The sequence below is a fragment of the Spermophilus citellus genome (genome assembly GCF_964194105.1).
Source record: "Spermophilus citellus genome assembly, chromosome: 2".
Lineage (NCBI taxonomy): Eukaryota > Metazoa > Chordata > Mammalia > Rodentia > Sciuridae > Spermophilus > Spermophilus citellus.
Window position 1 is genome coordinate 56,693,373 of NC_138183.1, and position 19,193 is coordinate 56,712,565.

Here is a 19,193-nt window from a genome sequence, read left to right on the forward strand (position 1 = left end):
AAAATGTCCTGCAATCCACATTGTGAAAACTGTTCCAGATTAGACAATCGCTAAAGCTTCTCCAACTTCATATTTTGTGTCTCTGGGGTTGCTTTACCTCCTATCCTCAGGGTGAGAAGATGGCTGGGATATATTGGTAACATCAAAACTGTCTGCGTTAAGTTTACAAAGTTACAAGCTCAGCTATAACTCCATGAATACAGAGGGACAGAAAGAGGGAAATATGTGGCCTCCTCAGTCTGTTTCTGGAATCCCCAGCCTGTAAATTCTCTCTAGGAGGATATCAAACTGCTGGGTATTACATCATCAGAAAAAGCATTTATGGGCTGGAAGGATCACAGGAAGTAGAGCAACTGATGCTGGCAGCTGTCTGTAGAAATCCATCATTTCAAGAGTTCCATGAATGGCATGAAGTACCATCCAATAATCACTTCTGTCTGCATCGACACCTTAAGATTTTTGAAAGTATTAAGAGTTTAAGATTATAGAACTTGTTTATTCTTGAGAAGGGACAGGTTGGGGGGGAAATTACATCTTGGATCTCATCTACTAGCCATTTTTTTTTCATCACTTGCATAATGCGGCTTACTTTTTTGTTACAGTGTTTGCATTGAAACCGAATCATCATTGTCCAGGAACAAATGTGGTCTTTTCATAGTTACTGGGGAGAGCAGCAGGGCTTCAGCGAGTTGGTGGCAACACAATAGCTCACTCAGGCTACTGCAGTCTAGCTGTAGACATGTTAATTAATATATTTCTCTGACACCTAGGTGATTGAAATAGCAATTAAAGAGTAATTAAAATGTTTACTTCTTGTAGGAATGTCAACTAAGATGTGGAATATAGCAATTACCTATGACGGATTAGAGGAAGATGATGAGGTCTTTGAAGTAATTCTGAACTCCCCTGTGAATGCAGTTCTTGGCACGAAGACAAAAGCTGCAGTGAAAATTTTGGACTCAAAAGGAGGTATTCTTTTGATCCTCATCTTGAAATCAGGAGCGGTCCTGGCGCCATGGCTGCTTGCTTTCAACAGCCAACATGCTTGATAACACCTTCAAATCAGAATGCTTAATTTCTTGTCAAGAAAGCAGCCTCCATCATGATGCAGGCCTTTTATGCTAGTTTCTGCTTCATGTGGTTTTCCTCCTGCTAAGAACTATCGCTTGAGAAAAGCAACAAGTCAGCACCGCGGTTGTTTTTTTTCCTAACCGTTTGTTGTTCTCACCGAGGGGGAAACAATGTTGGTGAGAATCTATCGACAATTATTTTCCCCCAGAGTTTGAAGGGCTGTAATTATCTTCCTCGGTTAAAGAGAGCTCTCAAAGCCCAAAACCTGAGCTCCCACTGCAGTGTGACCAGGAAAATTCTAAGAAGGGAAGGAATTGGAGCAAAATAGATGCGAAGATGCAGCTGGTTCGGGGATTCAGAAGCAGCTGGAGAATATTAATGAATAACTTTGGGTTACAGAGCCAAGCAGGTCCTGGGTAGTATACGCTAAAGAACAACCTGTGAACCAAATAAAACAAATTTTTTTTTTCTTACAAAATCCCTTCTAGTGTCTTGTCTGTTTAGTATTTGACAAGTGTCCAGTACTAGACACCATCCCATGCCCCGCTTTCACACCTGCCATGCTCTGTGGTTTGTATTTTTTTTTAAAACTTGGAATCTACTGTCTCCTTTTTCTTTTCTCCTCATACTAAAATGGGCACTATCCTCTTTCCTAATAATAGCCATGTTTTCTCAGCATCTCTCCCTTCCACCCATCTCCTCACCAAATTTATTTTCCAGTAGAATTTCCTGGTTACATTAACTACACAACATATATGAATCAAACATTTTTATATGAAATAGAAAGTACCTTGGGCTAGGGGTGTAGCTCAGTGGTACAGTGCTTGCCCAGCATGTGGGAGGGCCTGGGTTTGACCCCAGCACTTCAAAATATAATATAAACAAAACAAGCAAAATACCCAGGTAAGGGTTCTGGTCTTAGATTTTTTTTTCATATTTTCCCAGGAATACTAATTGGAAGATTTCTTATAGAAGCAGCTCTGATAAGATTGACTAAGTTTTTGTTTTGTAATAGTTGAATGCAAATTTTTATGACTATTACTTGAATACAGGACTCTTTGAGCAATTCCAGTTTCTACCTGTAGGAGATCAGGGAAAAACTGAACTCTGCTTGTGGAAAAATACTTGATCAGTGAATAAGCCTGGAATGTTGAGAAGAACTGTGGGAGGAAGCAGAATGAGACTATTTCCCAAGTGTACAGAATGACCATAAAACCATGACAAAGATTTTCATTTCTGATTTGTGAAATCAATTTCACGACTTCATAATCACCCCACAGGTGTGCAGAAGGGCACTGCTTTCCTGGGTGGAAACTGATGGAGAGTAAAGGCGTTTCTGGCAAATGGCAAAAAGGCAACATCTGGTGGGAAATCCATCCATCTAAGTTTAATGACAGGCTGCCCCAGGAGCTGTGTCAATGTGATCGCTTATCTGTTTGTGTAAAGTGTACTGACCGCCTGCCATCTTGCATGCCTCCAGGACAATGCCATCCTTCATACTCCTCCAACCAAAGCAAGCCCAACACACGGGAGAAGGGCATTTGGCGCCCGTTGCATCCAGGGTCTCCCTCGCCCACCACTTCTGGTTCCCTTCATCTGGAAAGAAGACCCCCTCCATCTTCCAAGCAGCTGGCGACCACCAGGGGAGACTCCCTACAGGGCTTTGACTCCACAGCTCTTTCTCAGAGGAAGCTTAGGACCCACTGGAACGGCAAAGCAGTAAGGATGGGGATCTTGTGGGAGTGGATGTGTGTGATACATGCTAATAAGCATTCTGAAACACCAAAGAAGCTGTACGGATTCTCGGAGTGAGTGGGAACCATGATTTCTTGCAGAGTCATGTGGTGCCTTTTATATGCAAAAGTCACAATACCACCTCATTTTGTTAATTATTCTAATTGAGGTGATAGATCCATTGATTCATCCATACATTAATTCATCATGATTTCTGCTTTGGTTCCTTTTGTGATGGAAACAGAAAATAACCAGGGACCCTAGAACAAAAAGAGATGAAGGGATACACTTGAGTGTGGAAGCCATGACTTTGACCTTATCGGCACAGCATTCTAACTAGCCACACTCTTGAGAGTGTGTATGTGTGTCTTCTTTGTGTGCTACAGATGTGTTAAAAAATAAAGTTATCTTTTCTCCCTGAGACATATATCCATGAATCAACACAATTATCAGTTGTGGTTTAGACCTAATACCTTTTAAAATTCCAATGATTGGGCTGGGGCTGTAGCTTAGTAGAGCACTTGCCTAGCACATGTGAGGCAGTGGGTTCAATCCTCAGCACCACATAAAAATAAATAAATAAAATAAAGGTGTTGTGTCCATCTACAACTAAAAATATTTTTAAATAAAATTCCAATGATTGGGCATGAAAAAAACTTAGTTATCAGGCTTTTAAAATGTTTGAACATTAATATCTTACTGGAAGGGTTTTACTCTATTGCTAATCATTATTCAAGCCAATTTTGTTCATGTTGTCCTTTGTGATTTCAGGTTCATCCATCTTCTGTTTATAGAAACAGAACAGACATCATCTATAATGTAAGCATAGTCAGAGAATTGCTAAATTTCTTATATTTATAGATGTAAAATATTTATGAAACTTTTATTTATGTATTTATTAAAAAATTTTACTTTGAAATTTGTTTTAGAAGATTGAATAGTAGGAAATTTTTTTTTAACTTGGAAACAATTTTTGAGCTTATTCATTTTTATAACAAAATTTTGTATTTACTATCTTAGCGTTTTCTTTATTGTTACTTTTTGCTCTCCTCAAGTATCATGGGATAGCTTCCTTGAAACTGGAAGATGACAGGGCCCCACCTCCCCAAAGGAAGGCCAAAGTATCCATTATTAGTCAGCCACAAAAGACAATGAAAGTGGCAGAGCTGCCTGCAGTAGATAAGGTGGAATCCACAACTGACTCTCACTTCCCCAGACAGGTAGGAAAATCTTTTTTTCTTCCTATTGACTTTATAACAAACTGCTGGGCAACAAACACACTTAATTCACAAAATAGCCTCCAAGCTTGGAGATCGTATACTCAACACAAACAGCTACCCAACAAATGAAGATCCAAAGGAGGTAAGTGTGTTATCAACTTACATGAAGACAATTCCAAATTGCCTTTTCTTCCCTTAGGACCAGTTGCCCTTATTTCCAAAGAATTGCACAATGGAATTAAAGGGACTCTTCCATTTTGAAGAAAGCACCCAAAAGCTGTATGGATGCAATGGGATTGCCTGGAAATCCTGGAGCCCCCAAACCAAGGTGGGAAACAGGCTGAACTGACAAGCACCTTTACCTGCAGTGTGCCCTGTGATGGGCTAGTAGAATGGTCTGGTGTGTGACTACTAACCATGCTTTCCTGCTTGCCCTTATTACACCTAAAGGGTCAAGAGGAATAATACCCCTAAGTGTTTGTTTATTTTTTTTATCACAAAATACATTATTAAACAGAGATGATTTTAAAAGATGTTTACTTATTTTGTTTAGTTAACCAGAATGTCCAAGGTGTAACACTGAAACTTTGCTTACAGTGGTATGAAGTGGTATGAAGCCATTGCATTTTTCAATATGACGAGTGGAATTAGGGTGACTGTGGTGATGACATTGGAGTCAAGTGATTCATACGACTCCTTATGTTGAGAGCAGACTCTAGACTGTAAAGTCCCTTGTTGTGTGAACACAGACAACTATTTTTCAGGAAGTGGAAGACAAATCTTGTCCAGTTGGATGGCACCTTCATTCAGGCTACTGTCACACCTTGATCCCAAAGCAGAAAGGCACCTGGACCGTGGCTACCCGAGCTTGCAGGGAACAGTAAGGAACCCTCTTTCACATTTGACTGATCCTCTCTTGCATAATTTCTCTGTTTTCTCATGGAATTGCAAGTCAGATTCATTCTTTCAACAGTACTCTCTCATATCTGCCTGGCTTTGTTTGAGGAGCCTGGAGGAGCTTGTAGTTTAGAATGAATTTGTGATTAACCTTAATAATGTATATATTTCTTCCTTTTCTCTGTCTTAGTCTTTTTGAGAAAGTCACAGGAGCTTTTCTGAGTCAGCAGCATTTTAAGTTCTGGTACCTTTTTTTAAAAAATTTTTTCTTTATGTGCTAGGAATTCCTGCCCCTTGACTTGAAAATACTTGATTTGAAATAGTAATGAAAGGCCTTACAGCATCAGGCTTCTGACAATAAGTACTGATGCTTATAAAGCCAAACTAGATGAAGGCTCACTGGGAAATAGAGCATTTAGTGAAGGAAGACTCACGTCAGATAACGACAACAGAACTTATCTAGTCCAGAAGGACTTTTAAAATGTATATGCAACCATCCCTGACCCTCCTTTTTACTTGCCAACCTAGATATTATCCAAACAATGCAATTACCCTAATGTGCTCTACAGCTGGAAATTGAGACTAGAGGGATACCTGGTTAATATTGATCAGATCTTATTCTTCACCAAATTTTAAAAGTTAGGCTTATCCAAAGACACCATTAAGACAAGGGCCTCACACATGACTTAGAGACTGAACAAGAAACTGGAAGATGGCTCATAAGTAAATTAAAAGGTCCTCAGTGCTACTAGATATCTGTAAATGAAAATTCAAACCACAGTGAAATATCATTTCATACTTGCTAAAAAGGTCAAATCATAAAGATGACAACATCAAGTGCTAACGAGGACACAGAGCAATTATTTCTCATGTATTGTTGATGGAAGTATACAGTGGTGCATCTACTTTGTAGAAATGTCTGAAAGTTTTTTACAAAGCTATGTACCCTATACCTGGCAATTCTACTCCTAGGTATTAAAACAAGAGAAATAAAAACATATGCTAAGAAATATGAAAGGATTTCATAATAATTATTCATAGTAATAATAATTGGGCCTTTGTCTTCTTGATATTGATTTGTAGAAGTGCTTGATATTTTCTCCATTGACAAGAGAATAAATTTTTCTATAATTTCTTTAAGCAATGAAATGCTGTAACTTCTAACTATGTGGTTGAATTATTGATAAATCAAAAACCAGATATAGAGAAAACAGCCTTGTGCAACAAAATACATGTTGTATGTTTCCATTTATTGGAATAGGAAAATCTAATTAATCTTGGTATTAACAAATGATCATCGCAGGGATTGTGAGTTGTGCACAAAGTAATATTCTAGAGTGATGGAAGGTTCTATGTCTTATTCTGGATAATTGTTCCATGGATGGATAAGGAGAAGATTGCAAAAAGCTGCCAAAGGGAGAATTACAGTTTCTTTATTGAGGAAATGAAGGCAAATGTAACTGTACTTCAGTCAAGGTTATCAAGATTAAGTCATTGCAAAGATTTTCTGGTAAAATGTAGATAGACAGGCCTGGAGTTGCCTTACATGTGTGAGGCACTGGGTTCGATTCTCAGCACTGCATATAAATAAATGAATAAAATAAAGTTTCCATCAACAACTAAACAAATATTTTAGAAAAGTGCAGATGGACAGGACTCCCCCTCACTCCCAACCCTGCCAACTTTGAGTTTGGAGGACCCTTTATTGGTCATCTTCCAATGGTTCTCAAAGGACAGTGCTGGTAACCACTGGTCTCCAGGGAAGCTTTTATTGGGTCTTAATATTGTGAGAAAATAAGGACAGCATGTGTTGAGAAATGTCTTCTCACCCATTCACAGGTGTTAATGTACGGTTGCCAGTTATCTTTAATTAGAAAGACTATTCTTTATTCTGAGATGATGATCTTCTAGCTTTTTGGTTTTAAAAATCATTTTTATAAACTATTGGAAACTGACAGTAAAATTGTTGATAACTTCTTGTTGATACCCTAAAATTATTATCATCAGTCAGTTTAATTGCAGCTAGCTTTTAATGGTGAGTAGCAACACTAATTACAGAGTTTCTTCACAGATCCATTAATATTGTACAATTCAATCTTACCAATAATAAAATTAAGGCCCAGATTAATTTAAAAGCCTTCCTACTTCCTCACATACTTGACCCAAGATTTCATCTGCAACTTGGTTTTAAGCATTGTCACCCATGACCTACACTAGCCTGACCCAGTTCTATGTGCCTTCTTGCCAATAACGCCTTACTTTTATGTCATGCTTTATATTTTACAGAATTCTTTCACCTGTATTAGCTTATTTGATCCTCCCATCACTTTTGTGAGGAAAGCAGGTATTATTAGCTACAGTTTACAGATTAAAATAAAAAAGTTTCAAGGAAGGAAAAACATTCATTTATGGTCATCTAAGTAAGTAAATGAAAGAGATAGGACTTACTTTTCCATTATAATCTCCAATTAACTCCATCAGTACAGGGGATTTCTTATCTTTGTGTTGGGCTAACCAAAAGTTGGTTTTCAAAATTATGTGCTAGAACTTTTGTATCTCTCACAGCAAAGAACTATTAAGATTTTTATTAAATTATGATTTCCAAATTTTCTTTGGACTTAAATCAAGCTAATCTTTCAGGGCAAACCTAAGGTAAAATCAAGTTCTGAGTTTATAGATTCATTCATTCAACAGATGTTTGTTGGGCATTTATTGAACTGGAAATGACTAGATCAGGCCATACTTTGATGAGGTTGAGTTGGTTGGTTGTTTTTTGAAGTGCTGGAAACAGAATGTAGGGCCTCATACATGCTAGGCAAGTGATCTGACACTGAGCTAAACCTTTAGCACCAGACCATATTTTTTTAAAGATTTTTTTAAGATGGATACAATATCTTTCCTTTATTTATTTATTATTATTTTTAGTTGTTGACAAACCTTTATTTTATTTATTTATATGTGGTGCTGAGACTCAAACCCAGTGCCTCCTCACACATGCCAGACAAGTGCCTTATAACTGAGCCACAGCCCCTACTTTATTTATTTTATTTCTTTACTTTATGTGGTGCTGAGGATCAAACCCAGTGCCTTGCATGTGCAAGGCAAGCACTGTACCGCTGAACTATGACCCCAGCCCCAGACCATATTTTTTACAGTACTATTTTTACAGTACTATTTGTATTGGCCCCACAATCCAATAACTAAATAATTCCTTATTCATCAAAGAAATAGACATAATAACTCTCCAGATCCAGCTGTCCTCTGTGGCAAGTCGAAAACTACTACATTTTACATCATTAATGTCATATAATTTGGTCATTCCTTACCACATTCCCTTCCCTGTGAAGAATATGAAAAATACTGAATTTTAAAACAGTATTTAGTATTTATTGATCTGATGTCTTACTATAGGTCCAATTAAGAAGTACCATGGACCTAAATACAATAATATAAGCTGCAAGCAATATTTATTGATTACATATTTTAGAAAATAAATGAGTTTGGAAATACTGGAAGTGGAAAAACATTTTGCTCTGGAATAACCCATTATGAAATCCATGATAATAGCTAAAGAATTCCCACCTCCCCTGCTAATCTATCTGAGTGATCATAGCAAGCACATCCAACAGTATTTTTATAAGCAGATTCAGAACTACTATTACTCAAACTATTTTGGAATTATTTTGATAAACTCTAGTCTCAGGAAATCATTTTAAACTGTGACTTCTTTTTAGATATAAAACTGAAAAAACTCCCAGAACAAGAGAAAAAATTTAAGGACACCTGGAGCTTTTACACCATAGTTTAGAAAAACAACTCATTATCAGCAATATAAACTTTTTCAAATTATATATTACCTATCCCCCATATTGATTCAGAAACTAAAATATCTCTCAAATACCATTCCTGATGATATTCCAGGGTGTGTAAGGGAAGTAAAGAAAATACACGTGGTGTGGTATTTTTAAAACATCACTTAAAACTTCTAATCTTATACTTTTAATTGAAAGAATGGATGTAAAAACTGAGTGGATGTAAATATAAACCTTTCCATTGATTGCATTTGCATGATGCTTCAACATGCATTTATTTCAAAAGGACAAAAAGAATGACTACACTTATATGTACTAGTTACAGATATTTCAAAAATTGTCTACTAGCAGATTAAAAGTAAATAAAAATAAAAGGTCATCATATTCCCTTGGATCAATCATTCCAGGAACAACTTTTTTGGGTGGTAAGGCCACTTCCTCGGAATAAGTTTTTACTGAACCCCAAAGTCCCCTCCTCCCTTTCAGCATATTTTTGTTCATCCTTTGGGCATTCACGCTTCCCACCATTCTTTACTTTCCTGGTTCATTGTATTTACTCTGTTGGCTTAGAAATGGGTACTCCTCTGGAATTGTCAGTTCCTTTTGGGTCAAAGTCACAGTTTAACATTTTATAACCTGGAGATTTACATTCTTATTATGTATTTTAGAAAATGGTTTTATATTCTGTAATTAGGATTAGTATGCATATAGTATGCTGAAGTCTTAGGGGCCATTATTCAATTCTGTTCTGGGGCTCCCTCACTAGTATATATTCTGGAAGATCTTTTACAGAGGGTCATTTATAATGCCTCTGTTTCAATAAGAACAGCACATTTTACTTCATCCCTTGTTCCTAATCAGATTAGTAGCTCAACTCAATCTTTATCTCCAATCTCTTTTCCTCCCCATTGGTATTTTATTATTTTTCTAACCCAAAGGAGCCAGACTCCTGGATTAGGCATTTCTTAAATTTACATATTGTAATCTCATCTGCTCATTTCCTAAGGCAGTCACTGTACATTTTTAATTCTATTATTATAGATCATTATCTATGAAACCATTTTGTCTTCCCACAGGAGTGTCTGGAACCCCTGCTGGCTGATTCTTAAAGAATCCCCCTGAAATATACTGATACTTAATCAAAAACTTTAGAAGAAATAGATGTTCCTTCCTTCCTTCCTTCCTTCCTTCCTTCCTTCCTTCCTTCCTTCCTCTCTTTCTCTCTTTCTCTCTTTCTCTCTTTCTCTCTTTCTTCCTTTCTTCCTTTCTTCCTTTCTTCCTTTCTTTCTTTCTTTCGCTTTCCACATTTTATTGGTGCATTATGGTCTTACATATTGATGGGATTTGTTGTTATATATTTGTATGTGTGTACAATAAGGTGTTTATTTCTACAACCAGAAAAATTAGGCATTGTTTTTAATTTTGTACTTTGAATGCCTTCGAATTTCAGAGGTTCCAAAGGATTTTTATTTGTGTATGTGTGGCTATATATTTCATTTTTATATCTACAATGCACATTTTTATAAGACAATATTCACAATATTTTATGGGTATATGAGCAAAAATGAAAGGAATGGTATTTTTATAAAATAATCAACATGCAAATACACAAATATTTCTTTTGTATATAACTGCACTCTAGCACTTGACCAATCTGAAGTAAAGCTATTTTCCTACCTGGTTCTTTTATGGGATGTCCTGCTTTTTGGAGAATCAGATAGAAAACTGAAATTGTATTTAAGCAGCTAAAACATAACTTACAAAGTCTGTTTTAAAGATAGTTTCAGGAATCTTCAAGCTAGAGGAAAGCTGAATATACTTGAATAAACCCATTGCTTCCTGATGATGAAGTTGAGTGTGTGAGGTTGGTGAAATAAGGAAATTAGTTCAGTAAGGAAATCAGGGAGCTCAGTAAGGACCGAAGGGGTAGAAAAGGAAGTGGAGCTCTCATGTCTCTTGCTCTGTCCACTACACAATACTGGCTGAGGCAGCCACTCAAGCCCTCCCTTGGCCTACACTGAACAGAGTTTGATATTCTGTGTTCTAAGCCCACAGAACATTAGAATGACCATATTGGATGTGAGAAAAAGGGGAGGAAAGCTGCCCCATCCTACCTGCTGTAACTGTCAGACAGGAGCTGACAGTAAATAATGAGATCAGAACCAAGTCCTAAAACCCAAATTCAGTACCTGAAGTCATTTGGTGGAAGGGCAAAGAGTCTTACATATTTCAGGGACCAGGAAGGCAACATTGCATTATAGAGCAGCAAAGCACTGATAGTAATGAGTAAAAATCAATAAGAAACAGACAAATTATGTTTAATGTATGTGGCAAAATTAGAGAAATAAATCTGAACTTTGGAAAAATGTATTAAATTTAGTTCAATCGTCATCTAACCCTTATAAATATTGCTAATTTTGTTTTCTACTTATTTTCATGTCAATGGATATTGAGCAGGCCAGAAATCATGAAGATTTTTTTGTTTGATTTTTCAAGTTTTTAAACATTTTAAAAAAACTTATTCCTTTTAATTTTAATTGACAAATTATCATGTATATTTATGGGGCAAAATGTGATGTTATGATACATGTATACATTGTGGATTTGTATTCTAAAACTTTTTTTTAAAGAAAAGATGTAATCTATTGTCTTTATTGTAAAGCATCTTAAAAGAGCTTTTAATAAGAACTGCTGGGGAGTTAGGCACAATCAAATATTCCTTATTGTATAATTCAACTGTTTGCAAAAATAATTCAGAGAGAATTCTGTTTTATGGGAAATTTTTTATATGTGCTTATAAGAACAGATGCTTTAACTTCTACAAAATACATGAAGTTTTGATAATGGGATATACATATTTCCCTGAGTATAATGAGATGGTTATAATTATTGGGTAATTTGACTAAATACACTAAACTCAAAATTTAGATCTTAAGTCATTTTGTCTGAATAATCGACTCACCTTACTGATCAAATTAACTGGATAATTGCTAAATTTATAAGAGAAAAAAATCTCTTATAAGAGATAAAGTATTTTTTCATTAAGTAATTAATTTTTATAAGTAAGCAGTTGGTAATTTTTACAAAAAGATGCGTGAAACTCATTGAACTGTGCTTTTTAAAGTGCAGGTACTATAAGAACACTTTCCCTGTTGTCAACTATCCCTACCCTGCAGACACTCATGAAAGAAAAAATAGAGTATTAAAGTCTTGGAAAAATCCTTTCTACATATAACACCTTTTTTGGTGTTTTAAACTTATTGTTTTTATTATGTTATGCATTTTGTATGAGCAAAAATGTCAATTCCCTGTTGCTGACATTCTTATTTTCATTTGTGTATAGACACCTGGGAAATCTCGTAACTGTATTGTCCAGGCAGCACATGCAGTGGCTCTGGGACATCAGTGGAAGAAAGCCCTTTTGGATAGGCAAGTATCTGTTATGCTGAAGAGGGAGGCAGAACACAAAGAGAATAGGTACCAACACCTCCTGCTCCCTTCTAGCAACCAAGTAATCGTAGTCTGCAATAATGGGCAATGATTAGATGATTAGTCTAATCATCTGTCTTTTGAAACTAGCAGTTCCTAGCACCAAAAACTAAACCTTGTCTTAAGCCTTTTGGCACAATACTTCATTTTCAGACATCTGTTCCAAGAAATAATTAGGGATGTGGTCAGATTGATAGCTAGGAGAATATATTACAATGATATTTCTAAACTTTAAAAATTAAAATTATTTGTAAATAGGGAATGGCTAAATTATAATGTGGTCATGTGAAGGCACACTTACTTAATGTTGAAATAAAATATATTTAATGCTTTTATAAGGTTTTAACTATTAAAGGCATGACAAAATGCCTTATGCTTGTTTATTAATTGATTCAACAAAGATATGTTGGCTACATACTATATGTAAAATATGTAATGCTTTGCATTTGTGACGAGGTGGTGAATAAAAAAAAAATCAAAGTCCACAGCCATAAGAATGAATAATTTAGAATAAAAGAGAAGTTCATATGCATAAGGTATATGTATAAATATAGAGAAATATATGCTAAAGAATTTGAAATGATTTACCTCTACTCAAGAACTATAGATGCTTTTACTTTTATTCCTTTGTTTCTGAAGTTTTTAAAATATTTTCTACAAGTTTTTTTAAAGTTGTTGATGGATCTTTATTTTATTCATTTGTTTATATGTGGTGCTGAGAATCGGACCCAGTGCCTTACACATGGTAGCCAATTGCTCGGCCACTGATTCACACCCCCAGCCCTATTTTCTATAATTTTGACAATAATAACAAGTTCTTTATAAGTTACTTTAGGAAATAGAATTCTCAGGGCACATCAAAGTCAGTATTCTTAACTGCTCCTTAGAGGCACTGTATTTGAAGGAATTATGGTAAATCCAGTCTTGGCTTCTCAAAATTTCTGTAATACTTAGTGGGTCTTTAAATTCAGAAATGAATTGAGAGTATTAAGAGTTGGGTTGCAACATAAGTTTTATCTACATCCTTAACCATGCTTTTTAAGACTTTGTGCTCACAAAGTACTTAGGTATAGTATTATTATCTGATCATTAACTCAAGGAAGCAATCTACATGAACATAGGGTATTTCTAAACAAAAACATTTCAGTTGATTTCACCCAAAAATATTGGCTAAAAATCAGTTGGGAAAGATAACATGCTCTGTAACTGGGACTGTTGTCAGGGTCAAATTTGAATTGGAAAATGTTAGATCATGCTATTAAAATGGATTCCTTCAGTTTTTTTCTTTTGTTATTTCTATAATGAATGAGAGTGAGGGGGAAGAATACTTCTTTAAGAAAATATTACAGAAGCTGTACAACATTAAAATGCAATTTGCACCAATTGCCAGTAGGAATAGAGAGGCAAGAAGATAAAACCGTTTTTTTAATTGGAATTGTAGCAGATTGAAACATCTTAAGCTCCAGACTAAAAATAATACTTCATAAGCTACTTTCAAATATGAAAACCAAGACATTTAAGTAAAGTAGAAGAAGAACAAGGAGCAAGAAAATACCTATAGCCCTGTGATAAGAGTTCTATGTGTAGAATGATACACACTGGCTGATGTTTATTAAACACATATGTGGAGAGTTCTATATACATTATTTTATTTAATCCTCCAAACAGCCCTACATGTATTTTCATACCCATTTCTTAGACGACAAAAAGGAAACTCAGTGGCATAAGTAACCTGCCCAAAGAGGCTTAGCTAGCAACTGGTGGAGCTAGAATCTGGATTCAAATTTGTCTGATTCCAAAGTCTTACACTATTGTGTCTTATAGTATTCCTAGTTCCTATTCTTTGTTTTAGAACCTGGACCCACATTGGCATGTCATAACTGTGGTTAGAACAATAGACTAGAAGGCTATCTAAGTGTAAATGTAATAAAATTGTTTGGCACATTCTTTTGGCTCACATTAGGTTTGAATGATCAAGCACATGCTGGCCACTGGGAATGGATTGGAGGCGAACCTGTCACCTTCACCAACTGGAGGAGAGAGCCCCCTCAATACTCAAAGCCTGGAAAGAACTGTGTTTTGGTTCAAAGAGGAGGGAAATGGCAAACAAAGAACTGTATGAAGGGCAAACCTCAAAATTTCATGTGCTCCAGGAAACTCTAAATGTAACTAGCTCTACAGAAGCCACCAGAGATTTCTCATCTATTTATTTATAGGATTTCTGAAGATTACTCAATAGAGACAAATTGTCTTGACTGAGTGTGTACATCTTTGTGATTCTATCCAGTAAAAATATAGTACCTAGGTTAGTATTTCAGGAAGATTGATAAATGAATACTTCTTACAGGATGAAATACTTTTGTATTTCAGTACCTTTTAAAATAAATGCCTGCAGTATTATGAGATTTGCTTATTCCAGAAGACCTGCTCCCTCCCCCTATTCCATTTCTTAAGCAGTGCCAATGTTCATGGTCCTTAGATATTTTTATCCTCATTATGTCAAGTGAGTCTATTCTGCAGCCTTGATGACAGCTCCTAGCACTTCAGTCAGAGGAACTACCCATTCATTCATTAAGTCAACATTGAATTGCAAAGGGTGGGTTTATCCCTTTGGGGACCTTTCAGTGTGAAACCTAAAATTAGAAACTGTGGATGTAAAAAATTCTCTTTTAGTTGGAAGAATCTTGCAGATGGAGGTTCAACTTCAAAGGTGTAGTTCAGATGAGAATTCAGGGAGCTATCTGTACTTTAGTAGACCTACCCATCGCTACTCAGGAAACTCCTTTTCCAGCATGAATGTTGGCATTGTGCCATTCCAAAGCTAAAGATTGGGTTTCCCCAGGCTTCCAGAGTCATATGAAATTTGCAGTAACATAATCTCTTCATCTTTGTTGGTGTTTATTGTACCAACTAGTGTTTCTCAAGGACATTTGGAATAAGGAGTATCTATGAGTGATGGTTGACATTTGGAAGAAAAATAATGCTTCCTCAGAAGTGTTCCCATGAACTATGCTGACAAACAAAGAAAAGTAATATTGAAAACAGAGCCTGTGAAAGCTTATATTCTCAGAAAAGATTTCGATGCAATTTTAGCCCTTAAATCTTTAATATTTTTAGAAATGCTGTGTTAACTAGACTCTCTAATGGAAAAGTAACTTATTAATTTATAAACTCAGCTGAGTGAAACATTTTCATAGCAATGAACACATTGTAACCTTCACAGAACTCCCTTCTGAAATCAAGGCTTAATTATAGGGAAATTAGAACTTTATTTGTGAAATGTTTATTAAAATTTTTGTTTTCACAATCACTGAAAAATATGGTTGTGCCAAATGTAACTTGCTATCTGAGCACCAGTGTAACTTCAGAATTAAAATGGATTATGAAAGACCAGAGTGCTTTTCTATGATAATAACTTGAGTGTTATAGACACTAAAAATGGTTTAAGAAAGTTATTCCAGTTTCTGGATATGAAAACATGACAGATTTGTTTTATTTCTGTTCATTTATCAAAGTCTTGACTAATGGAAAATTTTACATAGAGAGGTTATGATAAGACTCAGACGTTCTGTCTCTCAGTTAAATCTCCATGTGATTTCAGAGTAAGGGAAGGGAGCTCCTTACATTAGATGGCTGATTCCTATATGCACAGGACATAAGCATCCTCTGGTGTTTAACCCAAATATGCCAAACCCATCCTCCATACCAGCTCTAGCCAATTCCTTGTGATTCACTGCCCTCTGCAGAGTGGAAAGGTGGGATTCCTGGGAAAAAACAGAAAGGTTAAATCCTAGGGAAAAAGTAAAAGTTCCGAGAATAAGGAATTTAAGGGCTATTACTTCCTACTAGAAATCGAAAAGTGTATAAACTATTTAAAACTGGAAGTCTAGAACTATAACAACTGTGTGGAAACTGAGTAATAAATTTGGCATGATAAATTCATTACTCTTTTCTGCATTGACAATGACACAACTATAATTGCAAATGTTATCATAAAGGAGATTGGTTTGATTTTTATAAAAACTAGACATATTAGAGTGGAGGAATTGGCGGTTATAGAAGAGAAAGAGAGTGGCTGAGCAGAAGGGTCACGTAGGAAAAGGTGACGATGATGGTAGCTATGAAAAAGAATGGCAGGGAGGAGGACCTGAATGTCACCAGCTCTCCTCCCCACCCCTGAACACTGACTCTGGGAAAGTTGCCCTGTATCCAAGGGCATTAACCCAGCACAGCAGTGTGTAACTTTACAGAACCTTGTTGATATGGGTCTTTAATACAGAACATATAATTTGCTAAAAATAAATTTTAAAGGCATATGATAATCATTTCCTCTCTTTCCAAGGAGTGGTAAAAATAAACCAGGTGACATTTGTTTGCATTTCTGTTTTTGTTTATTTTTAATACAGCCCCAAAGCTATGTACCTATTTTAATTAGCACTATGGTTCTGTGTAATTTTAAGCCATAAATTGGTGTTTATTTCTGCAATAAAGCTGCATATTAAATGTACTCTATCTAGTATTGTATCAACATTTTAAAAAATAAATTTATTTCTAGTTCTCAGGTATTGTTCCTTTAGTTTTGACATTTTATATTTTTTTTCCCCCAGGGGCATGTGGGTTTTTTTTTTTAATCTCAATGAGTCTGTCTATTATAAGAAGGAATGGGTAGAAAGCTTAGTATGTCTCTTGTGTTTACTGTTTAGAGCAGCTTCTAGTTATATGACTTCCATTCGTCCATATACCTATCATTCATTCAACAAATATTCAATAAGTGTCAACTCTGCAACTGGCATTGTTCTATATAAAGATATGGTAGTGAATGGGATAGGAAACCTAAAGCATAAAAGCTTGGCAATTATATGCAAATTTCTAATAGCTTTTTTTTTTAAGCCTTAAGCTTTTTATCAGGGAGAAACTCACAGTGAAAATCATTGATTACATTATCACTTTTTAGAATCGGAGGGAAGCACACTCAGATACATCAGCTTAGGGTGACTTTTGTGATATTTCTCTCCTGATTAAGGAACTGGTGCTGACTTCCTGAGTTTATAATCAGGTCAAAGTGTTATTGATAGCAGTTGTCCCAAATTTCCTGTTTCCAGGACTGTTAGGATATGAGGGGTTCAGATGTAGTTAATTGATTTTGTAACACTTTTTTTTGGGGGGGGGGTGAAATGACAAGCAGTATGTATCTCTGTACCTTAGAGATTTCTGGGGCAACAGAAATTAAAGGGAGAGATCTATGACATCATCTCATCTAGAGATGAGAAGACTGAGATCCTCAGAAGAAATCAGTACTTACAACCAAGGTCTTCCTAATGCTAGGCTGCATCTCTTCCCCTGTTCCACATAGTATCCTATCCTTAGCAGATGGTTTTATTATATTTCAGTAAAACACCTTTGAATGATAAGTATGATAATATTTACCTTATACTTGAAAACACTATTGTAAGTGAAAGTAGACCCCAAACCTTATAATATATGAATCCATTTATATCAAATGTCCAGAATAGGTAAATCTATAAAGATGAAATAGATTAGTGGAAGAATTGGGGAACTGGGACAAACTATTAATAGGTACAGGGTTTCTTTTTGAGAATGTGGAGTTAGGTGATGATGATAGTTGGATAACATAGTAAATATACTAAAAGCCATTAAAGTGAACACTTTAAATTGGTTTATTTTGTGTTACGCAGTGTATCTCAATAAAACATACTGTTAAAAATCACCAAATAAAATTTATTTCAAAAACTACAAATGGGATGATGTATTTGCTGTGTGTTTATCTGACTCATCCAAGATACGTTTTGCAATTTTTTCCCTATGTCTCACCCATATTTTTGTTTATTTTATGTGTGTGTGTGTGTGTGTGTGTGTGTGTGTGTGTGTTGGTTAAGGAGAAGGGAATGCTGATTTGACATATTTTTAAATTTACAACACTGCTTTATTGATCTCCCTCTCCTTTCTCCCCATCAATCATGGAAAAGAAATGTTACTAATGGCAGAGAGTGTCTGGATGTCTGTAATATACAGAACACCATGATTTCTTAAAATTAACTTTACAAGCCTTTAGAGCAGGATCATGCAGGAAATGAATATACTATCCTCATAACATACACATATAACTGTTCATTTTGAGCAGTTTTTATAGGCCTTATACTCTGCTAGGCAATAAAGTTCAGTTTATCTTAAGACAGAAAGGAACAAAAATCAACCAACACTTCCATTAAAGGCCTCATGGTAACCTGCAACACTTTTTCCAAGCAATGATGTATGAATTCACCTTTTGCTTCTATCTCCATCTGTGTTTTTCCTTTCCAAAAGCAATCAATCTCAACTTACCTGACAAGGAAAAAAAATGTTCACACTCAACTGTATGCTGTCCATAAGAAATATACTTTAAATGTAAATATGCAATACATTTAAAGTAAAAGAAAGGAGGAATTAGAAGGGAGACCAGTATGGTAGAGGAAGACAAAAGGGGAAGGGAAGAGGGGAAGGTACTAGACAGCGAAACTGAACAAATTATGTTTTTATGTATGCGCAAATGTGCCACAATGAAGCCATTCTATAGAATATTCACCAAAAAAGATGAAAAAGATATGATACCTTAAACCTAGTCAAAATTCAAGCAGCTATAGTAATATTAGAGTAGATTTTAGATGAATGAACATTGCCAAGAATAAAGGCACTTTAGAATGTCATCAATACATTAAGAAAATCTAATTATCCAAAACATATATGCATCTAATAACAAAGTTTAAAAATAAATGAAGAAAAGCTAGTAGAATGGAAAAGAGAAATAGATCAATCTATACTCATAGTCAGAAATGTTAATACCCCTTTTTCAGTAACTGTCGGAATAAATAGCTAGAAAATCAGAAGGATATAGAAGTGTGGGCACTATTAACCAAGTAACACGAATGAAATATATAGAACACTTTACCCAACAACAGCAGAATGTATCTTC

General features: G+C 35.5%; 1 protein-coding gene across 3 annotated transcripts in view; it reads left to right on the plus strand.

Annotated features, from left to right (window-relative positions):
* FREM1 (FRAS1 related extracellular matrix 1) overlaps positions 1-17,821 on the plus strand; it is a 181,494-nt gene extending 163,673 nt beyond the window's left edge. For all 3 annotated transcript variants that reach the window (XM_081278612.1, XM_081278613.1, XM_081278614.1), the window contains 8 exons: positions 820-969; positions 2,552-2,790; positions 3,577-3,624; positions 3,861-4,025; positions 4,225-4,353; positions 4,790-4,905; positions 12,078-12,163; positions 14,187-17,821. In XM_081278612.1, coding sequence (XP_081134738.1) covers positions 820-969; positions 2,552-2,790; positions 3,577-3,624; positions 3,861-4,025; positions 4,225-4,353; positions 4,790-4,905; positions 12,078-12,163; positions 14,187-14,386 — 1,133 coding nt within the window. In that variant the 3' untranslated portion in view covers positions 14,387-17,821. The remainder of the gene's footprint in view (positions 1-819; positions 970-2,551; positions 2,791-3,576; positions 3,625-3,860; positions 4,026-4,224; positions 4,354-4,789; positions 4,906-12,077; positions 12,164-14,186) is intronic.
* Positions 17,822-19,193: the final 1,372 nt, after the last annotated feature.